Raw genomic sequence first — 27,500 nt, forward strand, 5'->3', positions numbered from 1 at the left:
GTTCAATTATCTAGAATACACCTCAACGCTACCAGAGACACACTGTTCAATTATCTAGAATACACCTCAACGCTACCAGAGACACACTGTTCAATTATCTAGAATACACCTCAACGCTACCAGCTACCACCTTTTTGTTCCTCAATGCATTGAGGCTGAAGGGACAGCCAATCGAGCACGGAGCTGCCGATCGACCGAGAGCTTTGACATGTGGTATCGCTTTATCATTAAATAGAAGGCGAAGTGACACATTAAGAACATATTAACATATTAAAGCTTAAAGTGAGGGCAGAAAAGTGAACACAAGAGGACGCAAATTGTGATTAGCCAGAATGCGATGATGTGTGATGATACGAGCGCCCCTCACTTCACAAGGGTGTGATTTTTATACAGCTTTTGTCCCCACAAGATGTCCACAAAAACAGACATTAAATGCCATTGATAATGAAGGGAAGATGTACGTCATCTTGTCCCCACACGTCTCATATTTTCCATCGACAATGAAAGGAGAAAGTCGATCAAATGTCCGCCTAATATGACGTGAATTTGTGGCCACAGGCATTCTGATTGGCCAGAACGAGATGATGAATGATGATGTACGATGATAAGAGCGCCCCTCACTTCACACGGGTGTGATTTTTTAAACAGCTGTGGACAAAATATGAATTAAAATGTCACATACTGACCGGGTATGCATGTCCTTGCTCATGGACATGCCAAGTCGATAATATATAATGTATCCATCTAGATATTCTGATCAGAAAGGAAAGGAAAGGTACTATGTTTACCAAGGGTAACTGGACTAAAGGTACTATGTTTACCCAGGGTAACTGGACTAAGGAAAGGAAAGGTACCATGTTTACCCAGGGTAACTGGACTAAGGAAAGGAAAGGTACTATGTTTACCCAGGGTAACTGGACTAAGGAAAGGAAAGGTACTATGTTTACCCAGGGTAACTGGACTAAGGAAAGGAATGGTACCATGTTTACCAAGGATAACTGGACTAAGGAAAGGAAAGGTACCATGTTTACCCAGGGTAACTGGACTAAGGAAAGGAAAGGTACTATGTTTACCCAGGGTAACTGGACTAAGGAAAGGAAAGGTACTATGTTTACCCAGGGTAACTGGACTAAGGAAAGGAAAGGTACTATGTTTACCCAGGGTAACTGGACTAAGGAAAGGAAAGGTACTATGTTTACCCAGGGTAACTGGACTAAGCTCAAGAACTTGTTTACAGCCAGGCCCTGCTCATAGAACATTTCATGGTAGGGGTTCAATGCCTTGCTCAAGGGCACTTCAGCGGCGGTGGTAATTTATAACGTGCCGGTCCGGGGATACGAACTATAGCGACCTTTCCGATATCAAGACCGCTCCGCAAAACCGTTCGGCCACCGCTGCCTCTCAAAGTAGGTGGAGGCTCCGTTTTAGAGCCCTGTGGAACTCCACGTTTGGGAGGGATTGACGTAACCGTCGATGATGACGACGTAAGATTCAACAGAGCTCAGCATAAAGGCCGATGTCACGACGTGCGGTACTTAGTGCTAAGAGAGAAAGAGAGAGGCAGAGATAAAGTGAGTGTAAGAACGTGAAGAACACCATAGGATTATCATTCTGCCCGTAGAGTCACAACACCATTTAAAACACCTCCCAGATCCCACATCATCACCGTTTCATATATCCCCAGTTGTTAAGTCCTATAATAAAATCCCACCCCCCTCCCCTCCCCTCCCCTCCACCACCACACACACCGTTTCACTTGTAATCCTTCCATTGTGAAGAAATGGCCTCCGCCAGCATCCTCCTGTCCGAGGATCACTTCCGGTGTTCCATCTGCCTGGACGCGTTCACGGAGCCCATCAGCACGCCGTGCGGACACAACTACTGCAAGGCCTGCATCGCGCGCCACTGGGAGGCCGACGACGCGTGCCGGTGTCCGCTGTGCAACAGGACCTTCTACAGGAGGCTGGAGTTCTCCGTCAACAAGGTCTTCTCCGAGATGGCCGAACAGTTCAGGAGCCTCAAGCTGAAGGAGTACGAGGCGAGGAGCGAGGCCGAGGTCCAGCGGATGATCGAGGAGAGGCAGCTGAAGATCCAGGAGGTCAAGCGCTCGCTGGAGCTCGGCAAGAAGGACGCGGAGGCGGTGGTGGCGGCCAGCGTGCAGGTCTTCTCCGCCCTGATCAGCTGCATCCAGAGGAGCCAGGCGGAGCTCCTCGACGCGGTGGAGGAGAGGCAGAAGAGCAACGAGACGCAGGCGGCGGGCTTCATCACGGACCTGCAGAAGGAGATCGCCGAGCTGAAGAAGAGGAGCGCCGAGCTGAAGAGGTTCTCGGCGGGCGCCGAGGGCCAGAAGGTCCCGGTCTTGGCCGACTCCGGGTGGAGGCCCACCAAGGACTGGACCAAGGTCAGCGTCCACCAGGCGTCTCACGTGCGGGCGGTGAGGACGACCGTGTCTCGCCTGGAGAAGGCGCTCGGCGAGGAGATGGAGAGGATGTACGAGGCCGAGCTGAGGCGCGTCCGGCGGTACCGGGTGGACGTGACCCTCGACGCGGCCACGGCGCACTGCGGCCTCGTCCTGTCCGAGGACGGGAAGACGGTGAGCCACGGCGACGTGTGGAAGGACCTCCCGGACAACGCCCAGAGGTTCTCCGAGGACGTCAATGCCCTGGGCCGCGAGGGCTTCGCCGCGGGGCGGCTGTACTACGAGGTGACGGTGAAGGGGAAGACGGAGTGGAGCCTGGGCGTGGCCCGGGAGTCCATCAACCGGAAGGGCCACATCACGCTGAGCCCGGACGACGGCTACTGGACCATCGTGCTGAGGAACGCCAACGAGTACCGCGCGGCCGCGGGCCCCGCCGTCCTCCTCGCCGTGCGGGACGAGGTCCACAAGGTGGGCGTGTTCGTGGACTACGAGGAGGGCGTGGTCTCCTTCTACGACGAGGAGACCGGAGTCCACCTCTACTCGTACACGGGCTGCGTGTTCGCCGCCGAGAGGCTCTTTCCCTTCTTCAGTCCGTGTCTCAACGACGGAGGCAGGAACTCTGCTCCTCTGGTCATCTGTCCCGTCAGTCACGTAGATTAGACTGATTACCCACCCCTGTCAGTCACATAGATTAGACTGGTCATCATGTCCCTGTCAGTCACGTAGATTAGACTGGTCATCATGTCCCTGTCAGTCACGTAGATTAGACTGGTCATCATGTCCCTGTCAGTCACATAGATTAGATTCCTCTGAATTGCATGAAGATGAAAACTCCCCCCAAGGTGGAGTTGCAAGTGATTTATTGACATTTCATCTTTCGCTGGGAATGCATCTCCATTGAAACCGTAACTTGAAACGGGTCATTTTTTTGGGTCCCATTTCCTGAAAACGTCAAGTTTTGGAGTATTATTAAGACGCTGCGTCTCCTTCCATCCATACATCCATAGATCCATAGATCCATCCATACATCCATGTTTAACTGCTTACCTAACCCACCCGTCTGAGAACACTTCATGACCATATATAGAGTAGGAACACTTCATGACCATATAGGTGAGAGTAGGAACACTTCATGACCATATATAGAGTAGGAACACTTCATGACCATATATAGAGTAGGAACACTTCATGACCATATATAGAGTAGGAACACTTCATGACCATATATAGAGTAGGAACACTTCATGACCATAGGTGAGAGTAAGAACACTTCATGACCATAGGTGAGAGTAAGAACACTTCATGACCATAGGTGAGAGTAAGAACACTTCATGACCATAGGTGAGAGTAAGAACACTTCATGACCATATATAGAGTAGGAACTCTTCATGACCATTTATAGAGTAGGAACACTTCATGACCATAGGTATATATAATATATAATCAGTCCTCACTAATGTTCATGATGAAATAATAATAATAATAATAATAACTAATGTTCATGATGAAATAGCATCGAATGTTAGAAGCCATCGCTCTCGCCATAATAAAAATCACACCCGTGTGAAATGAGGGGCACTCTTGTCAGCGCTCTTCATGCATCATCCCATACTGGCCAATCAGAATGCCTGTTGCCTGTGATTGGTTAATTCTCAACAATCAGAATGCCTGTTGCCTGTGATTGCTTAGCTGATTTGCTCGTTTACATAGGACGTCAATTTTCCCTACAATGGCGTTTAATGTTTTGATGTTTAACCCATTCTGAACGGGAACCCATTTTGGTGTTTTGGCGCGCTACGAGCTTGTAGGTCTGCTATTTTTGAAAAATCGAAGAACGACCGACATTTTTAGAATCTGATCTCGGGTCAGAATGGGTTAATCAGACCAGTGTGTGTCCAGTGGAAACCTCGTATGAATCTGATCTCAGGTCAGAATGGGTTAATTTACGTCATAAAAAGCGGACATCTGACGTCATTTCTCCGTTCACCGTCAATGGCAGAACTTGAGACCAGCGGGGACAACATCTAGCGGAAATCTGACCGGGATTCACTTACCGTGGTCGATGGCAAATCTTGAGACATGTGGGGACAAAAGCTGTTCATACAAAAATCTAAATATATATAAAAAAATAAATGGGTGTTATATATTATATTTAAAAAAAAATCACACCCGTGTGAAGTGAGGGGCGCTCATATCATCTTACGAGAGGAGAGGAGAGGAGAGGAGAGGAGAGGAGAGGAGAGGAGAGGAGAGGAGAGGAACAGAAGCTCACCTGAACGAGGCTTCAAGCCGAACACGGTCAGAGTGCTGCTGAAGTCTGAGTTCCTCATCACCCCATCCTGGACACAGACAGGATGGGGTTAATAATAATAATAATAATAATAATAATAATAATAACAATAACAATAATAATATAGTCTGAGTTCCTCATCACCCCATCCTGGACACAGACAGGATGGGGTTAATAATAATAATAATAATAACAATAACAATAATAATAGTCTGAGTTCCTCATCACCCCATCCTGGACACAGACAGGATGGGGTTAATAATAATAATAATAATAACAATAACAATAATAATAGTCTGAGTTCCTCATCACCCCATCCTGGACACAGACAGGATAGAATAGGGTTACAGGCATAGACATATGTAAAGGCTAGATGGATCAGTGCATTGTGGGATGTGTAGTTCTATACTCTACCAGCCCATAGACATGTATATGAAGGCTAGATGGCTCAGTGCATTGTGGGTGTGTAGTTCTATGTACTCTACCAGCCCATAGACATGTATATGAAGGCTAGATGGCTCAGTGCATTGTGGGTGTGTAGTTCTATACTCTACCAGCCCATTGACATGTATATGAAGGCTAGATGGCTCAGTGCATTGTGGGTGTGTAGTTCTATGTACTCTACCAGCCCATAGACATGTATATGAAGGCTAGATGGCTCAGTGCATTGTGGGATGTGTAGTTCTATACTCTACCAGCCCATAGACATATATAAAGGCTAGATGGCCCCAGTGCATTGTGGGATGTGTAGTTCTATGTACTCTACCAGCCCATAGACATATATAAAGGCTAGATGGCTCAGTGCATTGTGGGTGTGTAGTTCTATGTACTCTACCAGCCCATAGACATGTATATGAAGGCTAGATGGCTCAGTGCATTGTGGGTGTGTAGTTCTATGTACTCTACCAGCTCATAGACATATGTAAAGGCTAGATGGCTCAGTGCATTGTGGGATGTGTAGTTATATGTACTCTACCAGCTCATAGACATATGTAAAGGCTAGATGGCTCAGTGCATTGTGGGATGTGTAGTTCTATGTACTCTACCAGCCCATAGACATATATAAAGGCTAGATGGCTCAGTGCATTGTGGGTGTGTAGTTCTATGTACTCTACCAGCTCATAGACATATGTAAAGGCTAGATGGCCCCAGTGCATTGTGGGATGTGTAGTTCTATGTACTCTACCAGCCCATAGACATATATAAAGGCTAGATGGCCCCAGTGCATTGTGGGTGTGTAGTTATATGTACTCTACCAGCCCATATACATATATAAAGGCTAGATGTCCCAGTGCATTGTGGGATGTGTAGTTATATGTACTCTACCAACCCATTGACATATATAAAGGCTAATCTTCAGTTGTTTCACTTAATTCAAATATCACTTTTCTTTTTTTGTGTGCTGACTTGTTTGTGTATATTGCATTATATCTGCTGTCGGGAGGAAACCTCTTAACTCCAAAATGTAAAAAAACAAAAAACAAAAACATTTTGAATGTGCTTGTAGTTCTGCTATTTTCAGCATGCAACCAAGTGTAAAATGACCTGTGTCTTACTTATACTAGATATTTTGTACACTAGTGCCTTCCCTTCCAACAAATCAAAATCATTGTAAACGGCTCTAAAAAATATGTTTTGTATTCTTACCTCACACTCGTCATTTCCACAGGAGTTCTTGCGGGCACTCTGGCACTTGTACTGCAGGGAGGGAGAGAGAACACACTAGTTAGTATGTATTCATAGAGTCCTTCAGGTTATATTATAGTTAGGTTAGGTGTTTGGGTAGAGCCTACAGTAAGGTTATAAGCTGTGTTTTAGTTAGGTGTTTGGGTAGAGCCTACATTAAGGTTATCAGTTGTGTTTTAGTTAGGTGTTTGGGTAGAGCCTACATTAAGGTTATCAGTTGTGTTTTAGTTAGGTGTTTGGGTAGAGCCTACCTTAAGGTTATCAGTTGTGTTTTAGTTAGGTGTTTGGGTAGAGCCTACATTAAGGTTATCAGTTGTGTTTTAGTTAGGTGTTTGGGTAGAGCCTACCTTAAGGTTATCAGTTGTGTTTTAGTTAGGTGTTTGGGTAGAGCCTACATTAAGGTTATAAGCTGTGTTTTAGTTAGGTGTTTGGGTAGAGCCTGCCTTAAGGTTATAAGCTGTGTTTTAGTTAGGTGTTTGGGTAGAGCCTACCTTAAGGTTATCAGTTGTGTTTTAGTTAGGTGTTTGGGTAGAGCCTACCTTAAGGTTATCAGTTGTGTTTTAGTTAGGTGTTTGGGTAGAGCCTACCTTAAGGTTATCAGTTGTGTTTTAGTTAGGTGTTTGGGTAGAGCCTACCTTAAGGTTATCAGTTGTGTTTTAGTTAGGTGTTTGGGTAGAGCCTACCTTAAGGTTATCAGTTGTGTTTTAGTTAGGTGTTTGGGTAGAGCCTACCTTAAGGTTATCAGTTGTGTTTTAGTTAGGTGTTTGGGTAGAGCCTACATTAAGGTTATAAGTTGTGTTTTAGTTAGGTGTTTGGGTAGAGCCTACCTTAAGGTTATCAGTTGTGTTTTAGTTAGGTGTTTGGGTAGAGCCTACCTTAAGGTTATCAGTTGTGTTTTAGTTAGGTGTTTGGGTAGAGCCTACCTTAAGGTTATCAGTTGTGTTTTAGTTAGGTGTTTGGGTAGAGCCTACCTTAAGGTTATCAGTTGTGTTTTAGTTAGGTGTTTGGGTAGAGCCTACATTAAGGTTATAAGTTGTGTTTTAGTTAGGTGTTTGGGTAGAGCCTACCTTAAGGTTATCAGTTGTGTTTTAGTTAGGTGTTTGGGTAGAGCCTACCTTAAGGTTATCAGTTGTGTTTTAGTTAGGTGTTTGGGTAGAGCCTACCTTAAGGTTATCAGTTGTGTTTTAGTTAGGTGTTTGGGTAGAGCCTACCTTAAGGTTATCAGTTGTGTTTTAGTTAGGTGTTTGGGTAGAGCCTACCTTAAGGTTATCAGTTGTGTTTTAGTTAGGTGTTTGGGTAGAGCCTACCTTAAGGTTATCAGTTGTGTTTTAGTTAGGTGTTTGGGTAGAGCCTACATTAAGGTTATAAGTTGTGTTTTAGTTAGGTGTTTGGGTAGAGCCTACATTAAGGTTATACGTTGTGTTTTAGTTAGGTGTTTGGGTAGAGCCTACCTTAAGGTTATCAGTTGTGTTTTAGTTAGGTGTTTGGGTAGAGCCTACCTTAAGGTTATCAGCTGTGTTTTAGTTAGGTGTTTGGGTAGAGCTACTTGAGCGTACCTTGAGGTAGTCCTTTTGTCCAGGTTTTAGAGCCTACCTTGAGGTAGTCCTTTTGTCCAGGTTTTAGAGCCTACCTTGAGGTAGTCCTTGTCCAGGTTTTGGAGCCTACCTTGAGGTAGTCCTTGTCCAGGTTTTAGAGCCTACCTTGAGGTAGTCCTTGTCCAGGTTTTGGAGCCTACCTTGAGGTAGTCCTTGGTCCATGTTTTAGAGCCTACCTTGAGGTAGTCCTTTTGTCCAGGTTTTAGAGCCTACCTTGAGGTAGTCTTTTGTCCAGGTTTTAGAGCGTACCTTGAGGTAGTCCTTGAGGTAGTCCTTGTCCAGGTTTTAGAGCGTACCTTGAGGTAGTCCTTGAGGTAGTCCTTGTCCAGGTTTTAGAGCGTACCTTGAGGTAGTCCTTGCGGAGGTACTTGGTCCTCCGGCGCTCTTCGTTCTGGTTGAGGACGGGGGGGAGGTCGGGCCAGCGCGGCGGCTCGGGGTCGCACGGCGGCTCCGACCTCAGGCCGCCGTCGAAGGAACAGGAGGATGACGGCTGTGTGACACACACACACACGCACAGGCACACACACACACACACACACACACACACACACACACACACACACACACACACACACACACACACACACACACACACACACACACACACACACACACACACACACACACACACACACACACAGCGTTCGGAAGTATTATTATGCCTATGTTTCTATATGTCAGTCGTTCTTCGATTTTTCAAAAATAGCAGAACCTACAAGCTCGTAGCGCGCCACCGAGTGGCGCGCTACGAGCTGGTAGGTTCTGCTATTTTTCAATAGTTAAAGCATAACGTGATGCTAACACAAACACGACAGACAAAACACAGCGTTCAGAAGTGTTATTATTATTTAGACCTGAGAACTGATTCTACCAAATGTCTTCTAAATCTTCAATTCATGTCAAGGACCCCCAGAATGATTATGTATTTGGCCACCGACCTCCATCTGAAAATATGTAGTTCCAGGGACCCCCGCCCCCCCCCCCTCCGCCCCCCGCAGAAGTAAAGACATTAAAAACATTTGCTCTGAATGAATATACTGTATATCCTGATTTGCGCAGCATTTTCAAGATAAAAAAAAAAAAAAAAACAAACAAACAAACACATCTGCTATTTTTCAACAGCTACAGATTATAACACGTACCTGTCCGATCATCACTGGACCCCCGCTGGTCCCCTCATCAAGAGACGCACTGAGAACACACACACACACACACACACACACACACACACACACACACACACACACACACACACACACACACACACACACACACACACACACACACACACACACACACACACACACACACACACAAGCAACGTCAGAAATGAAAACGAGACGCCCAAGGAACCGGACAGAAGAGAAACTATGATTTTGAGACAACACATTATTGATATTAAATATATGTGACTCTCTTTGATATTTTTATTTTATTTTTTATCCAAAATTAGTTAAAAGCCCATGCTAGACATACTAGAGCATGTCTGAAATAAGTGTCCGAGCTGAAATGACATGTAAATATGAAATAAATGCTTAAACATATAGGTGTAATGTTAGAGTCCACAGAAGACATGTAAATATGAAATAAATGCTTAAACATGTAGCTATAGGTGTAATGTTAGAGTCCACAGAAGACATGTAGATATGAAATAAAACCCATTTTGGGCGGGAACCCATTTTGGTGTTAGCACGATGTTATGCTTTAGCTATTGAAAAACAGCAGATCTACAAGCTCATAGCGCGCCACCGAGTGGCGCGCTACGAGCTTGTAGGTCTGCTATTTTTGAAAAATCGAAGAACGACTGACATAGAAACATGGCTTTTTCAGAAAACTGTCAAGATTCAGAAGACAATTTTAGAATCTGATCTCAGGTCAGAATGGGTTAAACATGTATAGCTAGGTGTAATGGTAGAGAGACCACAGAAGACATGTAAATATGAAATATGGTTTTACGCCAAGCCCACAGTGTGTTGCGTTACGACACACTGTGGGCTTGTAGATCAGTCCATCAGTACCTGCGCGCCGTCTGTGCTGTGGAGCGTTGCTTGTTGCTGGAGCCTCCAGAATGACTGAGGAACCTGAGCACACGCGCACACACACACACACACACACACACACACACACACACACACACACACACACACACACAGACACACAAAGTTAACAACAACCAGAATGACTGAGGAACCTGAGCACACGCGCACACACACACACACACACACACACACACACACAGACACACAGACACACAAAGTTAACAACAACCGGAAAGACTGAGGAACCTGAGTGTGCACACACACACACACACACACACACACACACACACACACACACACACACACACACACAGTGTACCTGTGTGCGCGGCCAGTCACCCTCCGGCGGTGGATCAGACTCTCCGCTCTGCAGATGAGGGAGCGCCGTCTGGGGGCGTGGCCGTGATGATGATAATGATGATGCGTGCAGAAGGCGGCCAATCAGGGGCAGTGGGGGCGGAGCCGAGCAGGAGCGAGATAGAGAGGAGAGAGAGAGAGATGGACACAGGTTAGGGCTGTCGCTCACCATTATTTTTATATATATATTTTTATCCCACGATTTTTCACCCCAGTGTCAATCATCTAATGTGATCCTGGGCTCTACACACCCTCCACCAACCTAGTCCCCATATATGGGGGACAAGGGGAGACCAACCTAGTCCCCATATATGGGGGACAAGGGGAGAGCAACCTAGTCCCCATATATGGGGGACAAGGGGAGACCAACCTAGTCCCCATATATGGGGGACAAGGGGAGACCAACCTAGTCCCCATATATGGGGGACAAGGGGAGAGCAACCTAGTCCCCATATATGGGGGACAAGGGGAGACCAACCTAGTCCCCATATATGGGGGACAAGGGGAGAGCAACCTAGTCCCCATATATGGGGGACAAGGGGAGACCAACCTAGTCCCCATATATGGGGGACAAGGGGAGACCAACCTAGTCCCCATATATGGGGGACAAGGGGAGAGCAACGGACTTGAACTCATGCTTCCTTCATGCCTGAGTGTCCAAGTTGCTCCTTTACACCTGACAGGGGGGAGTTTCCCTGGTTGGACGTAGCGCGTGGAAGGAACACGTTATTCCAACCAGTTCCTTTTCCCCTCCATCATTTGGTCATTTTAACACATTTTAGACCTGAGGACGATTCTACAGATGTCTTCTAAATCCTGACAGTTTTCTGAAAAAACCCATGTTTCTATATCAGTCATTGCGAATGCAATGAGCACTTACTATGAGACCTAGCAGATCATGTCTGTGTGTGTGTCTGTCCCGCTTTTGTGCCCATATATGGAGCTGTCCCGCTGTTACGTCACCATGACTCAGCCATAACCATATAAGGAGTCCCCAAAGCAGCTATACGTCCAAAACCCAAAAATGTACGAGCTGCGTTCGCTTCCCGCGTGTGCGCGTCTTACTGGTTGTATGTGCTGGTCCGTTGACTATCACTGCTGCACGTTCATGACGACACGTGAACGCCGTTTCATACGTGAACGCGTGCAATGACAGTCAACGGACCAGCGTGTTCATGTGTTTGGGCCCAATCCATCCCAGAATGCACTCTGTTCCTACACCCGGAAGGAGGAGTGAAATCGCCTCATGCGCTTTTAGAGCAACTTAATGCGAGTGGACGGGAGGGGGGAGAAACCCCACGGTGCCGTCTCTATTAACCCATTCTGACCCGAGATCAGATTCATACAAGGTTTCCACTGGACACACACTGGTCTGATTAACCCATTCTGACCTGAGATCAGATTCTATAAATGTCAGTCGCTCTTCGATTTTTCAAAAATAGCAGACCTACAAGCTCATAGCGCGCCACTCGGTGGCGCGCTATGAGCTTGTAGATCTGCTGTTTTTCAATAGCTAAAGCATAACATGATGCCAACACCAAAACGGGTTCCCGGTCAGAATGGGTTAATATATACTCTAAGCGTTGCACTGTGAATAATATTTACAGTCCCATAGTTGGAACGGTGGGGCGTTGCTATGGGAACCGGACCAATGTTAAAGGCTTCCGTAGGCCTCAACCATTATGTATAGACGGAGTCTACGTTTGGGGTACAGTACGTATATGTACGGACCTGGGAGATGACGCCCGTCGCCACAGGGTAGGTCTCGTTATAAAAGAAGTGCGGGACGCTGTGGGCGCTGGCGGCGTGTTTACTCCTCCGCGTCATCAGTGCCCATACCCGAAGGCAGGGTTGGCGAAAGGGCCTTTCTGTGTGGAGTTTGCATGTTCTCCTCGTATCCCCTAGGGTAGGTACCCTCACATGTTCTCCCCGTGTCCCCTAGGGTAGGTACCCTCACATGTTCTCCCCGTGTCCCCTATAGGGTAGGTACCCTCACATGTTCTCCCCGTGTCCCCTATAGGGTAGGTACCCTCACATGTTCTCCTCGTATCCCCTAGGGTAGGTACCCTCACATGTTCTCCCCGTGTCCCCTATAGGGTAGGTACCCTCACAAAAAACATGCAGTAATCCTGGTCACTAAACTGCCTCCCCCTGGCCAGCCGGGGCGCCTGATGGAGGGGAAAGGAACTGGTTGGAATAACGTGTTCCTTCCACGGGCTACGTCCAACCAGGGACAACTTGGACACAACAGGAGCAACTTGGACACTCGGGCATGAAGGAAGCATGAGTTCAAGTCCGTTGCTCTCCCCTTGTCCCCCATATATGGGGACTAGGTTGGTCTCCCCTTGTCCCCCATATATGGGGACTAGGTTGGTGGAGGGTGTGTAGAGCCCAGGATCACATTAGATGATTGACACAGGGGTGAAAAATGAGTTACAAAATCGTGGGATAAAAATTATAAAAAAAAAAAAAGGACTGCCACAGGGAACCAAGGTACCTGTATGTCTCGTTAAGGTACCTGTAGGTCTCGTTAAGGTACCTGTAGGTCTCGTTAAGGTACCTGTAGGTCTCGTTAAGGTACCTGTAGGTCTCGTTAAGGTACCTGTGGGTCTCGTTAAGGTACCTGTAGGTCTCGTTAAGGTACCTGTGGGTCTCGTTAAGGTACCTGTAGGTCTCGTTAAGGTACCTGTTCTGCTGCTCCTGTTGGAGGAGCTGCACGGCGATCTTCCTCAGGTCCAGAACCTCCTTCAGCTCCTCGTCCTCCTCCTCGCCCGGCGCCTCCTTGTCAGATCTGTTGTCAGAGAGATAGAACATGTTTCTACAGCAGAACTATGGTCCATCACCTTGTAGATCTGTTATCAGAAAGATAAGTCTATTCCACAATCTCTGAATGCATAGAGTCTGGAACTACACCTCCCCAAATCAGAGCAAGGAAGCTGCCATTTCAGAGCTTCCGTTGCTCCAGACTGTACGACGGAAGCATTTATATTTGACTCGTGATCAGAGCTGCCGTTGCTCCAGACTGTACGACGGAAGCATTTATATTTGACTCGTGATCAGAGCTTCCGTTGCTCCAGACTGTACGACGGAAGCATTTATATTTTACTCGTGATCAGAGCTTCCGTTGCTCCAGACTGTACGACGGAAGCATTTATATTTTACTCGTGATCAGAGCTTCCGTTGCTCCAGACTGTACGACGGAAGCATTTATATTTTACTCATGATCAGAGCCTCCGTTGCTCCAGACTGTACGACGGAAGCATTTATATTTTACTCGTGATCAGAGCTTCTGTTGCTCCAGACTGTACGACGGAAGCATTTATATTTTACTCGTGATCAGAGCTTCCGTTGCTCCAGACTGTACGACGGAAGCATTTATATTTTACTCGTGATCAGAGCTTCCGTTGCTCCAGACTGTACGACGGAAGCATTTATATTTTACTCGTGATCAGAGCTTCCGTTGCTCCAGACTGTACGACGGAAGCATTTATATTTTACTCGTGATCAGAGCTTCCGTTGCTCCAGACTGTACGACGGAAGCATTTATATTTTACTCATGATCAGAGCCTCCGTTGCTCCAGACTGTACGACGGAAGCATTTATATTTTACTCGTGATCAGAGCTTCTGTTGCTCCAGACTGTACGACGGAAGCATTTATATTTTACTCGTGATCAGAGCTTCCGTTGCTCCAGACTGTACGACGGAAGCATTTATATTTTACTCGTGATCAGAGCTTCCGTTGCTCCAGACTGTACGACGGAAGCATTTATATTTTACTCGTGATCAGAGCTTCCGTTGCTCCAGACTGTACGACGGAAGCATTTATATTTTACTCATGATCAGAGCTTCCGTTGCTCCAGACTGTACGACGGAAGCATTTGGAAATTGTGAGAGTCAGGCAACAGTCTGGCAACGCGAGACTCTCAGAGAGAGATAGAACATGTTTCTATAGAAATATGGTCTATTTATCACCTGCTGCTACTTGTCAGATCTGCTATCAGAGCCGATAGACCATCTGAAATGTTTTGGGGCCAGGGAGCATGTGTAATGTAATGTTTACTTTGGGCTCAGAGAATGCCAGCTCATGGTTAGCTCCATTAAGATGTAATAAAACACATGACGTTATCCTGCATTCATCCATTATTATTATTATTACTATGAAACATTAATGCCATTAACCCATTCAGGACGGGAACGCCTTTTGGTGTTTTAGGCATTATGTTATACTTTAGCTATTGAAAAATAGCAGATCTACAAGCTCATAGCGCGGAGCGGCATGAAGCCAGCTCACAGCTGGGTTCCCGTCGAGATGTATGAAATATGTTAGCACACATTACATAATGCTATGTTTTATTAGATCTATAAAACATGTTTTCACACATTACACAATGCTATGTTTTATTAGATATCTAAAACATGTTAGCACACATTACACAATGCTATGTTTTATTAGATCTATAAAACATGTTTTCACACATTACATAATGGCATGTTTTTTTAGTACACCGTAAAAGCAGGCGTGGTCGAATGTATGGTCGTGGATACAGAATGTATGGTCGTGGATACAGAATGTATGGTCGTGGATACAGAATGTATGGTCGTGGATACAGAATGTATGGTCGTGGATACAGAATGTATGGTCGTGGATACAGAATGTATGGTCGTGGATACAGTGGAGAGACTGGCTGGGATACATTCAGCGGGCACGGGAAAAAAATAATAAAGAATACAATAAAATAAAGTTTGTCGACTTTTTCACAGGCGAAGTCTAAATGAAAACACGAAGCTGTGATGACTAAAAATGAAGACTGAATTATTATTGACAATTTGGTCAACGTAAAAAATGTTAGTTAGGGAGAAGAGAGATCCAGTAGAACTAAATGTCAGGGAGGGACTCTAGTGGAGAAGAGATCCAGTAGAACTAAATGTCAGGGAGGGACTAGTTAGTGGAGAAGAGATCCAGTAGAACTAAATGTCAGGGAGGGACTAGTTAGTGGAGAAGAGATCCAGTAGAACTAAATGTCAGGGAGGGACTAGTGGAGAAGAGATCCAGTAGAACTAAATGTCAGGGAGGGACTCTAGTGGAGAAGAGATCCAGTAGAACTAAATGTCAGGGAGGGACTAGTGGAGAAGAGATCCAGTAGAACTAAATGTCAGGGAGGGACTCTAGTGGAGAAGAGATCCAGTAGAACTAAATGTCAGGGAGGGACTAGTGGAGAAGAGATCCAGTAGAACTAAATGTCAGGGAGGGACTAGTGGAGAAGAGATCCAGTAGAACTAAATGTCAGGGAGGGACTAGTTAGTGGAGAAGAGATCCAGTAGAACTAAATGTCAGGGAGGGACTAGTGGAGAAGAGATCCAGTAGAACTAAATGTCAGGGAGGGACTCTAGTGGAGAAGAGATTCAGTAGAACTAAATGTCAGGGAGGGACTAGTGGAGAAGAGATCCAGTAGAACTAAATGTCAGGGAGGGACTAGTGGAGAAGAGATCGAGTAGAACTAAATGTCAGGGAGGGACTAGTGGAGAAGAGATCCAGTAGAACTAAATGTCAGGGAGGGATTAGTGGAGAAGAGATCCAGTAGAACTAAATGTCAGGGAGGGACTAGTGGAGAAGAGATCCAGTAGAACTAAATGTCAGGGAGGGACTAGTGGAGAAGAGATCCAGTAGAACTAAATGTCAGGGAGGGACTAGTGGAGAAGAGATCCAGTAGAACTAAATGTCAGGGAGGGACTAGTGGAGAAGAGATCCAGTAGAACTAAATGTCAGGGAGGGACTAGTGGAGAAGAGATCCAGTAGAACTAAAAGACAAGTTATTTTATGTTTGGTTGTGCTTCTGAAAACATCAGATCTACAAGCTCACTTTCCGGGTGGGAACCGTGAGGTTCCCGGTTCAATCCCTGTGGGCTCCCCCAGAGTTAGAGGTTCCCGGTTCCATCCCTGTGGGCTCCTCCCCCAGAGTTAGAGGTTCCCGGTTCCATCCCTGTGGGCTCCCCCAGAGTTAGTGTCCAAGTGTCCTTGAGCAAGACTCTGAACCCCTGATTGCTCCTGATGTGCAGGTTGGTGCCTTGCATGGTTTCCTCCAGCATCGGTGTGTGAATGTGAAGGTGCTATATAAATGCACCATTTATCATTTTAAGGATACTCCTAAATATGTTAAATTACATTTTCCCTAACCTCGCCTCACCAGGCTTTCCACCACCTCGGAGGAAAGCCTGGTCTCTGTTTCAAAAGTCCGTATGATCCTGTCGGGAGCGGATGATATCGTTACGGTCATGTAAAGTCAGGAACAATCAAACGGAACTTCCTTTTCCCCCGAAACCGGAATAAAAGCTCTCGTAGCCTGTAGCTTTTATTGAGAAAAATCGGTTTGAGGGAAAAGGAAGTTGCCGCCTGTTGTTCCTGCCTGTCGACTACAAAACAATACAGTACTACAACATGACGTAACGATATCATCCTGATGACTGCAGAACAATACTACAACATGACGTAGCGATATCATCCTGATGACTGCAGAACAATACTACAACATGACGTAACGATATCATCCTGATGACTGCAGAACAATACTACAACATGACGTAACGATATCATCCTGATGACTGCAGAACAATACTACAACATGACGTAACGATATCATCCTGATGACTGCAGAACAATACTACAACATGACGTAGCGATATCATCCTGACGACTACAAAACAATACTACAACATGACGTAACGATATCATCCTGATGACTACAAAACAATACTAAAACATGACGTAACGATATCTTCCTGATGACTACAAAACAATACTACAACATGACGTAGCGATATAATCCTGATGACTACAAAACAATACTACAACATGACGTAACGATATCATCCTGATGACTACAGAACAATACTACAACATGACGTAACGATATCATCCTGATGACTACAAAACAATACTACAACATGACGTAGCGATTAGGGATGTCAGTAACGGATAGTTTCCCAACCGGTTAGCCGACAGGATTAACCGGGTCATTAACGGATAGTGGTTGATTTTTTTCTTTTTTTTAATAGGCTACCCCAAATGTAATATGCATGTATAGGCTACATAATTAAAGTTGGTAGACGAATGGTATACATTTATTTATGCTCCTTTTTTAAAAGACAAACAAAAAAGCAACATTTAACAATATAAATAAATTGTTGTAGGCTTAATCATCAATAAACAATGCATCGCATCTGCATGATGCATGCATATGCGCGTCTACTGTACAGAGGTCCGCCAGTTCTAGTCCAAAACATAAATAAATCCAGTCCAGATCTGAGCTACCTATAAAGCCACTGGACGCATGGGGTAAGCCTTTTTTTTTATTATTAAGGAAGATCAGCAAGCATGTCACCGTGTTCTGTTTGTTGACTTTTCGCTGACGAGAAATCCCTCAAACATCGATAGCACATGGCTAACTTGATAGCCGTAAGCCGTGCCAGTGCCCAGTGTGGGGAGACGGATAGGAGGAGGAAGCGGCAGCGGCTGTAAACGTTCTCCCTCCAGGCCAAATGGCCAATAATGGAATTAATAATGCCAAGTAGGTCTCTGCATTTATACGGTCGACATGTGTTCATCTCGTCTCGCTGTCACTCGCTTACATTTCGACTACCGCAAGTCCGCAAAGCTACCCTTGTAGCCAACTAGCCAGAAGTACAACAGAGAACTTTGGGATATTGAGGGGGAAGAAAACCGAGCCAGAGCGCTGTTCATGCAGCCTGGAGTGTGACAATTAAGCTGGGCGGTGCAAATAAGAACAATTTTAGGCATGTGTGCAACATGACAACTGTTTTAAAGTATTGTACAGTGACAAGTACAGTCTCTGTAATGTTTATGTTGTACTATTACTAAAAACGATCTAAAATAAAGGGATTTAAGATCAGAACACGTATTTATTATTATGCAAATTAACCGTTAAAGCTGATAAAAATATCCGGATGTTTCTTAACGGTCGGCTAACCGGTTAACCGGTTAACCCCTGACATCCCTAGTAGCGATATCATCCTGATGACTACAGAACAATAATACAACATGACGTAACGATATCATCCTGATGACTACAAAACAATACTACAACATGACGTAGCGATATCATCCTGATGACTACAGAACAATAATACAACATGACGTAACGATATCATCCTGATGACTACAAAACAATACTACAACATGACGTAGCGATATCATCCTGACGACTACAGAACAATAATACAACATGACGTAGCGATATCATCCTGATGACTACAAAACAATACTACAACATGACGTAGCGATATCATCCTGATGACTACAAAACAATACTACAACATGACGTAACGATATCATCCTGACGACTATAAAACAATACAACAACATGACGTAGCGATATCATCCTGATGACTACAGAACAATAATACAACATGACGTAACGATATCATCCTGATGACTACAAAACAATACTACAACATGACGTAGCGATATCATCCTGATGACTACAGAACAATAATACAACATGACGTAACGATATCATCCTGATGACTACAAAACAATACTACAACATGACGTAGCGATATCATCCTGATGACTACAGAACAATAATACAACATGACGTAACAATATCATCCTGATGACTACAAAACAATACTACAACATGACGTAGCGATATCATCCTGATGACTACAAAACAATACTACAACATGACGTAGCGATATCATCCTGATGACTACAAAACAATACTACAACATGACGTAACGATATCATCCTGACGACTATAAAACAATACAACAACATGACGTAGCGATATCATCCTGATGACTACAAAACAATACTACAACATGACGTAGCGATATCATCCTGATGACTACAAAACAATACTACAACATGACGTAACGATATCATCCTGATAACTACAAAACAATACTACAACATGACGTAGCGATATCATCCTGATGACTACAGAACAATACTACAACATGACGTAACGATATCATCCTGATGACTACAAAACAATACTACAACATGACGTAACCATATCATCCTGATGACTACAAAACAATACTACAACATGACGTAGCGATATCATCCTGATGACTACAAAACAATACTACAACATGACGTAGCGATATCATCCTGATGACTACAGAACAATAATACAACATGACGTAACGATATCATCCTGATGACTACAAAACAATACTACAACATGACGTAGCGATATCATCCTGATGACTACAAAACAATACTACAACATGACGTAGCGATATCATCCTGATGACTACAAAACAATACTACAACATGACGTAACGATATCATCCTGACGACTATAAAACAATACAACAACATGACGTAGCGATATCATCCTGATGACTACAAAACAATACTACAACATGACGTAGCGATATCATCCTGATGACTACAAAACAATACTACAACATGACGTAACGATCATCCTGATAACTACAAAACAATACTACAACATGACGTAGCGATATCATCCTGATGACTACAGAACAATACTACAACATGACGTAACGATATCATCCTGATGACTACAAAACAATACTACAACATGACGTAACCATATCATCCTGATGACTACAAAACAATACTACAACATGACGTAGCGATATCATCCTGATGACTACAAAACAATGACTACAACATGACGTAGCGATATCATCCTGATGACTACAGAACAATGACTACAACATGACGTAACGATATCATCCTGATGACTACAAAACAATACTACAACATGACGTAACAATATCATCCTGATGACTACAAAACAATACTACAACATGACGTAACGATATCATCCTGATGACTACAAAACAATACTACAACATGACGTAGCGATATCATCCTGATGACTACAGAACAATAATACAACATGACGTAACGATATCATCCTGATGACTACAAAACAATACTACAACATGACGTAGCGATATCATCCTGATGACTACAGAACAATAATACAACATGACGTAACGATATCATCCTGATGACTACAAAACAATACTACAACATGACGTAACGATATCATCCTGATGACTACAAAACAATACTACAACATGACGTAGCGATATCATCCGCTCCCGACAGGATCATATACCCTAAATTAAATGCTACATTTTCACAGTATGTCCATATATGGTGTTACTCACCCTGACTCCTCCTCCTTGTCTTTGTTCTGGTGGGTCATGTTCAGAACCTTCTCCAGATCCTGAAAAGAAAACACAAACACCACCAACACAAAACAGCTTTTAAACGAGCAGCAGACGTACAGCGTATCTAGCCTGGCTCCAGCCCTGAATCGCTAACCACGCCCATTAAAAACACAATATGTTCCGGCGATTCAGGTCTGGAGTCTTTCTGCCCACGGCGGCGTTAGTTAGTGTCGTTCGGAAAATCCGATCGCAGCAGCTGATTGGCCATCGGCCCCGTCACTCGACAGCGTCAGACAACCAACATGGCTGCCCCCACTAGCGGTAACTCACGACCGTATCAATCTGGATATTACATCGACGTACGATAAATCCAGTAGAACTAAATGTTAGGGAGGGACTGTACCCCGTGTACCCCGTGGCGGTCCTGTTATGGAAATCAATATATGTCCATCCGGGTGAATGCATATCTTAGAAGTTTATTCAGAAGAACAGCAACAAGAAAACAACATCTCTCAGTCTAGCAGGCCTAGCCTGGATCCTCAACATTCTCTCTCAGTTCCATCTCTCTCTCGTGGTCTCCCTCCCACCAGTCTCCTGAGCTTCTCTCTAGGTCCTCCTTTATACCCCAATAGCAGGTCCACAGATAAACATGGCCATCACAAAGGTACAATACAATGGCTGTCTTGGCTATCGCCCCTCCTCCTGAGACAGGAACTACCTAGTGATACCTATTCAGGCCCAGCAGGGTCTCATAACAAACAATAGGTGTGACATATCCTTTTACATACAACTTGATTGGATTGAGACAGGCTTTCAGGCCAAGGTGTCGTTGCTCACAGACACGACCAGACAGACTAGCATGGAACCATATACTATATAGATTTGAGTCTTCATATTTCCCACAACAGTCCCCCTGTGGACCCCCACGTCCTCTGACAGTAAGGTGTACCTTAATGCAGGACACGTGGACCCCCTGTGGACCCCCGTCCTCTGACAGCAGCACGCAGTCATCCTCTGGGTTAGGATCAATGAAGTCATACAGGTCCTGATCTGGAAGGAAAGGAAATGAGGACATAGGAAAGGAAACAAGGGCATCATAGGGGGCTTCACTTCCGCTTTGTATTTCACTCGTGATCAGAGCTTCCGTTGCTCCAGACTGTACGACGGGAGCATTTATATTTTACTCATGATCGGAGCTTCCGTTGCTCCAGACTGTACGACGGAAGCATTTGTATTTTACTCATGATTGGAGCTTCCGTTGCTCCAGACTGTACGACGGAAGCATTTATATTTTACTCGTGATCGGAGCTTCCGTTGCTCCAGACTGTATGACGGAAGCATTCATATTTTACTCGTGATCAGAGCTTCCGTTGCTCCAGACTGTATGACGGAAGCATTCATATTTTACTCGTGATCAGAGCTTCCGTTGCTCCAGACTGTACGACGGGAGCATTTATATTTTACTCGTGATGAGAGCTTCCGTTGCTCCAGACTGTACGACGGGAGCATTTATATTTTACTCGTGATGAGAGCTTCCGTTGCTCCAGACTGTACAACGGAAGCATTTATATTTCACTCGTGATCGGAGCTTCCGTTGCTCCAGACTGTACGACGGAAGCATTTATATTTCACTCGTGATCAGAGCTTCCGTTGCTCCAGACTGTATGACGGAAGCATTTATATTTTACTCATGATCAGAGCTTCCGTTGCTCCAGACTTTGACGGAAGCATTTATATGTTACTCGTGATCAGAGCTTCCGTTGCTCCAGACTGTATGACGGAAGCATTTATATTTTACTCGTGATCGGAGCTTCCGTTGCTCCAGACTGTACGACGGAAGCATTTATATTTTACTCATGATCGGAGCTTCCGTTGCTCCAGACTGTACGACGGAAGCATTTATATTTTACTCGTGATCAGAGCTTCCGTTGCTCCAGACTGTACGACGGAAGCATTTATATTTTACTCGTGATCGGAGCTTCCGTTGCTCCAGACTGTATGACGGAAGCATTTATATTTTACTCGTGATCGGAGCTTCCGTTGCTCCAGACTTTGACGGAAGCATTTATATGTTACTCGTGATCAGAGCTTCCGTTGCTCCAGACTGTATGACTCGTGATCGGAGCTTCCGTTGCTCCAGACTGTACGACGGAAGCATTTATATTTTACTCGTGATCGGAGCTTCCGTTGCTCCAGACTGTACGACGGAAGCATTTATATTTTACTCATGATCGGAGCTTCCGTTGCTCCAGACTGTACGACGGAAGCATTTATATTTTACTCGTGATCAGAGCTTCCGTTGCTCCAGACTGTACGACGGAAGCATTTATATTTTACTCGTGATCGGAGCTTCCGTTGCTCCAGACTGTATGACAGAAGCATTTATATTTTACTCGTGATCAGAGCTTCCGTTGCTCCAGACTGTATGACAGAAACATTTATATTTTACTCGTGATCAGAGCTTCCGTTGAAGCATTTATATTTTACTCGTGATCAGAGATTCCGTTGCTCCAAGACAGAGATGACCTGGAGCCTGGATATCGCTTGTTGACGGCCTATGCCCCAGAAGGGGTAGTAGGCATAAGTAAGTAATTAAAAGAGAGAAACCAGTAAGACGCGCAAACGCGGGAAGCGAACACAGCTGAGACCCTGCAGATCATGGCTGTCTGTCTGTCTGTCTGTCTGTGTGTCTGTCCCGCTGTTACTGTATATGTGGACCTGGCCCCTTTTGTGCCCATATTATTATTTTTTTTTTTTATTAGATGCAATTATATGGAACTGAGTGATTGCTGATGCAACACACTCCATATTTGGATAGCGGGACAGACAGACAGACAGACAGACAGACAGACACACACACACAGACAGACAGACATGATCTGCTAGGTCTCATAGTAAGTGCTCACTGCGTTCGCAATCATGAGGTCACCTTTGCAGGGGTCCATCTTGGAGAGCAGAGAGAGGGCGTCGGCCCGCGCTGTCTCCGACACCTGGGAGTGGAGACTGATGGTGTCATCGTCTGAGGGCTGGGAGAGGAGAGGAGAGGAGAGGAGAGGAGAGGAGAGGAGAGGAGAGGAGAGGAAGGGAGGGGAGAGGAGAGGAGAGATTGAACATTCCCACATCCTACACATGGATCCAGCTGCCGGGTTTTAGGGCTGACATAAATGTGCAGCTTTAATTGCTTGACCTCTGACCTCTGTGGTGGACAGTCTCTTGTTGTCGCCGTTGTCGCTCCCGATCCCGGAGTCCGGGCCGTGGTTTCTACTGGGGTAGAAGTCCTCCATGCTGTGGAGGAAACACCTTTTAATTAACCTCTTATTGCCCTCCACGGTATTGACGTCATTTGTTTTATTCCTTATAATCGGGGGCTTCGTTTTTAAATTATGTAGCAACTTTTAGCATGTTTGGCTAACGGCCGATGTCCTCTAGCTAAAACCGCCCGAAATCCTCGCGTGGAAGGCTCTCGCACGCACGGTCTTTATGTGCATCCGCTGCGTAAAATGCGTTATTCGGGGCTTGATTAGAGCTTAATTTGACTTCATACTATAATTCTAACAATGTCTGAATGAATGAATGTCAGAAACACAGCGTTATCTCATCATTGCCTGCACCAATCACTCCCACTTTTCACACAGGCATGGACCATAATTATATGGAGGTCTTAACGGAGCCCTTTTTTCGATTTGACACATTAATGATTAATAATTAATTTATTAGTGAATTAAAAATGCGAAAATGGGTATTGTACTGTAAATATGACATGAATATGAATGCAAAGTAGTGGTTGATGTGTGGACAGGCTAGCTTTTCGTGTTGTGCATGGTGAGATGTGTGCAAACGCTGTGCTTTGGTAGGAGAAGACGGACAAAGGATGCAACATTTATTAGTGAATTAAAAACGCACCGGGGCGCAGTACCCCCCACGGCCGATACTAACGGCTACTAACCTGTCCGTCAGGGGCTGGGGGAGGCAGCAGGTACTGACCTGTCTGTCAGGGGCTGGGGGAGGCAGCAGGTACTGACCTGTCTGTAAGGGGCTGGGGGAGGCAGCAGGTACTGACCTGTCTGTGAGGGGCTGGGGGAGGCAGCAGGTACTGACCTGTCTGTCAGGGGCTGGGGGAGGCAGCAGGTACTGACCTGTCTGTGAGGGGCTGGGGGAGGCAGCAGGTACTGACCTGTCTGTGAGGGGCTGGGGGAGGCAGCAGGTACTGACCTGTCTGTCAGGGGCTGGGGGAGGCAGCAGGTACTGACCTGTCTGTCTGTAAGGGGCTGGGGGAGGCAGCAGGTACTGACCTGTCTGTCAGGGGCTGGGGGAGGCAGCAGGTACTGACCTGTCCGTTAGGGGCTGGGGAGGCAGCAGGTACTGACCTGTCTGTCAGGGGCTGGGGGAGGCAGCAGGTACTGACCTGTCCGTTAGGGGCTGGGGAGGCAGCCGGTACTGACCTGTCTGTCAGGGGCTGGGGGAGGCAGCAGGTACTGACCTGTCTGTCAGGGGCTGGGGGAGGCAGCAGGTACTGACCTGTCCGTTAGGGGCTGGGGGAGGCAGCAGGTACTAACCTGTCTGTGAGGGGCTGGGGGAGGCAGCAGGTACTGACCTGTCCGTTAGGGGCTGGGGGAGGCAGCAGGTACTAACCTGTCTGTGAGGGGCTGGGGGAGGCAGCAGGTACTGACCTGTCCGTTAGGGGCTGGGGGAGGCAGCAGGTACTGACCTGTCCGTCAGGGGCTGGGGGAGGCAGCAGCGTTTTCCCAGAGACGACGGCAGGTCCAGAGAGTCAGGTTTCTTGTCCGTCCGACACGCCTGCATGTGAAGGTACTTAAAGATGTGCACCTTGCCCTTCAGACAGATCTGTAAACATACGCACAGCAGATCTGTAAACATATGCACAGCACAGATCGGTAAACATACGCACCGCACAGATCTGTAAACATATGCACAGCACAGATCGGTAAACATACGCACAGCACAGATCTGTAAACATATGCACAGCACAGATCTGTAAACATATGCACAGAACAGATCTGTAAACATATGCACAGCAGATCTGTAAACATATGCACAGTAGTATGCTATTAACTCATTTTGGATTAAAAAAATAAAATCAGTCTTTCTCCTCTCCTGAACAGTTAGTCTTGCCACCAAAAAAAGAGTCGCACGCACGCACGCACGCACATACACACACACACACACACACACACACACACACACACACACACACACACACACACACACACACACACACACACACACACACACACACACACACACACACACACACACACACACACACACACACACACACACACACACACACACACACACACACACACACACACCTGTGCGGGTGGGCTCTGCATGGGGTTGTTGTCCAGGACGATGTGCTGCAGTTCCTTCATCCGCCTGTAGGTGGCGGGGATCTCTGTGATCTTGTTGCACGAGAAGTCCAGCCTGATGAGAGGCAGCTCGCACAGCTCTGTACCAATCATTAGTGAGTATGTTAATGAGATGTTAATGAGGAGAGAGGCAGCTCGCACAGCTCTGGACCAATCATCAATGAGTATGTTAATATTCTAATGATATTATAATATGATTAATAATAACAGACAGACAGACAGACAGACAGACAGACAGACAGACAGACAGACAGACAGACAGACGGGCGTACCCTCAGGCAGCATGTGGAGGTTGTTCTTCCTGACGTTGAGTTCTCGCAGCGCATGGAGCCTCCCGACCTGCGGGGGCAGCACGCGGATCTCGTTGCAGCTGACGTCCTGCAGGGAGGCGACAGAGAGCACAGGTGTTTCACTTTCAGAGGTACGTGTGGGCGGCTTGATTAACTCACTTGCTGCTAGGCTATTCTTCAAGGCAGTCTTAGGCTGTGCTAAGAGATTAACATTGAGGGAACGGACTTGTTCGGGGCCCTCAGCAAAACGTTCTCTTATAGCGAGAATCACACTGCATACATCAAAAGAAAGCCTAACTTGTCCACTTCAATTTAAAAAAATATTTTTTGATTTTACCATCTTGGATAGGCACCCGCTTTGTCTCAATGGGATAGTTCCAGCCATAGGAGCAATGTGTGGAACTATAGCCCATAGGCACCCACTTTGTCTCAATGGGATAGTTCCAGCCATAGGAGCAATGTGTGAAACTATAGCCCATAAGGCACCCGCTTTGTCTCAATGGGATAGTTCCAGCCATAGGAGCAATGTGTGGAACTATAGCCCATAGGCACCCGCTTTGTCTCAATGGGATAGTTCCAGCCATAGGAGCAATGTGTGGAACTATAGCCCATAAGGCACCCGCTTTGTCTCAATGGGATAGTTCCAGCCATAGGAGCAATGTGTGGAACTATAGCCCATAAGGCACCCACTTTGTCTCAATGGGATAGTTCCAGCCATAGGAGCAATGTGTGGAACTATAGCCCATAAGGCACCCGCTTTGTCTCAATGGGATAGTTCCAGCCATAGGAGCAATGTGTGGAACTATAGCCCATAAGGCACCCACTTTGTCTCAATGGGATAGTTCCAGCCATAGGAGCAATGTGTGGAACTATAGCCCATAAGGCACCCGCTTTGTCTCAATGGGATAGTTCCAGCCATAGGAGCAATGTGTGGAACTATAGCCCAAAGGCACCCGCTTTGTCTCAATGGGATAGTTCCAGCCATAGGTGCAATGTGTGGAACTATAGCCCATAAGGCACCCGCTTTGTCTCAATGGGATAGTTCCAGCCATAGGAGCAATGTGTGGAACTATAGCCCATAGGGCACCCGCTTTGTCTCAATGGGATAGTTCCAGCCATAGGTGCAATGTGTGGAACTATAGCCCATAAGGCACCCGCTTTGTCTCAATGGGATAGTTCCAGCCATAGGAGCAATGTGTGGAACTATAGCCCAAAGGCACCCGCTTTGTCTCAATGGGATAGTTCCATGCAGCCATA

At 45.9% G+C, this 27,500-nt stretch overlaps 1 protein-coding gene across 2 annotated transcripts in view; it reads right to left on the bottom strand.

The window, feature by feature from the left end:
- lrch2 (leucine-rich repeats and calponin homology (CH) domain containing 2) overlaps positions 1 to 27,500 on the bottom strand; it is a 72,895-nt gene that overhangs the window by 7,165 nt on the left and 38,230 nt on the right. For both annotated transcript variants that reach the window (XM_080779378.1, XM_080779377.1), the window contains exons 4-17: positions 26,226 to 26,331; positions 25,897 to 26,033; positions 25,272 to 25,408; positions 23,758 to 23,848; positions 23,493 to 23,589; positions 21,513 to 21,613; positions 20,561 to 20,619; positions 13,073 to 13,177; positions 10,349 to 10,417; positions 10,009 to 10,071; positions 9,133 to 9,181; positions 8,334 to 8,480; positions 6,357 to 6,407; positions 4,692 to 4,758 (exon numbers count right to left, since the gene is read on the bottom strand). In XM_080779378.1, the coding sequence (XP_080635504.1) occupies positions 4,692 to 4,758; positions 6,357 to 6,407; positions 8,334 to 8,480; positions 9,133 to 9,181; positions 10,009 to 10,071; positions 10,349 to 10,417; positions 13,073 to 13,177; positions 20,561 to 20,619; positions 21,513 to 21,613; positions 23,493 to 23,589; positions 23,758 to 23,848; positions 25,272 to 25,408; positions 25,897 to 26,033; positions 26,226 to 26,331 (1,279 nt within the window). The remainder of the gene's footprint in view (positions 1 to 4,691; positions 4,759 to 6,356; positions 6,408 to 8,333; positions 8,481 to 9,132; positions 9,182 to 10,008; positions 10,072 to 10,348; positions 10,418 to 13,072; positions 13,178 to 20,560; positions 20,620 to 21,512; positions 21,614 to 23,492; positions 23,590 to 23,757; positions 23,849 to 25,271; positions 25,409 to 25,896; positions 26,034 to 26,225; positions 26,332 to 27,500) is intronic.

The sequence above is a fragment of the Protomyctophum bolini genome (genome assembly GCF_963924005.1).
Source record: "Protomyctophum bolini genome assembly, chromosome: 13".
NCBI lineage: Eukaryota > Metazoa > Chordata > Actinopteri > Myctophiformes > Myctophidae > Protomyctophum > Protomyctophum bolini.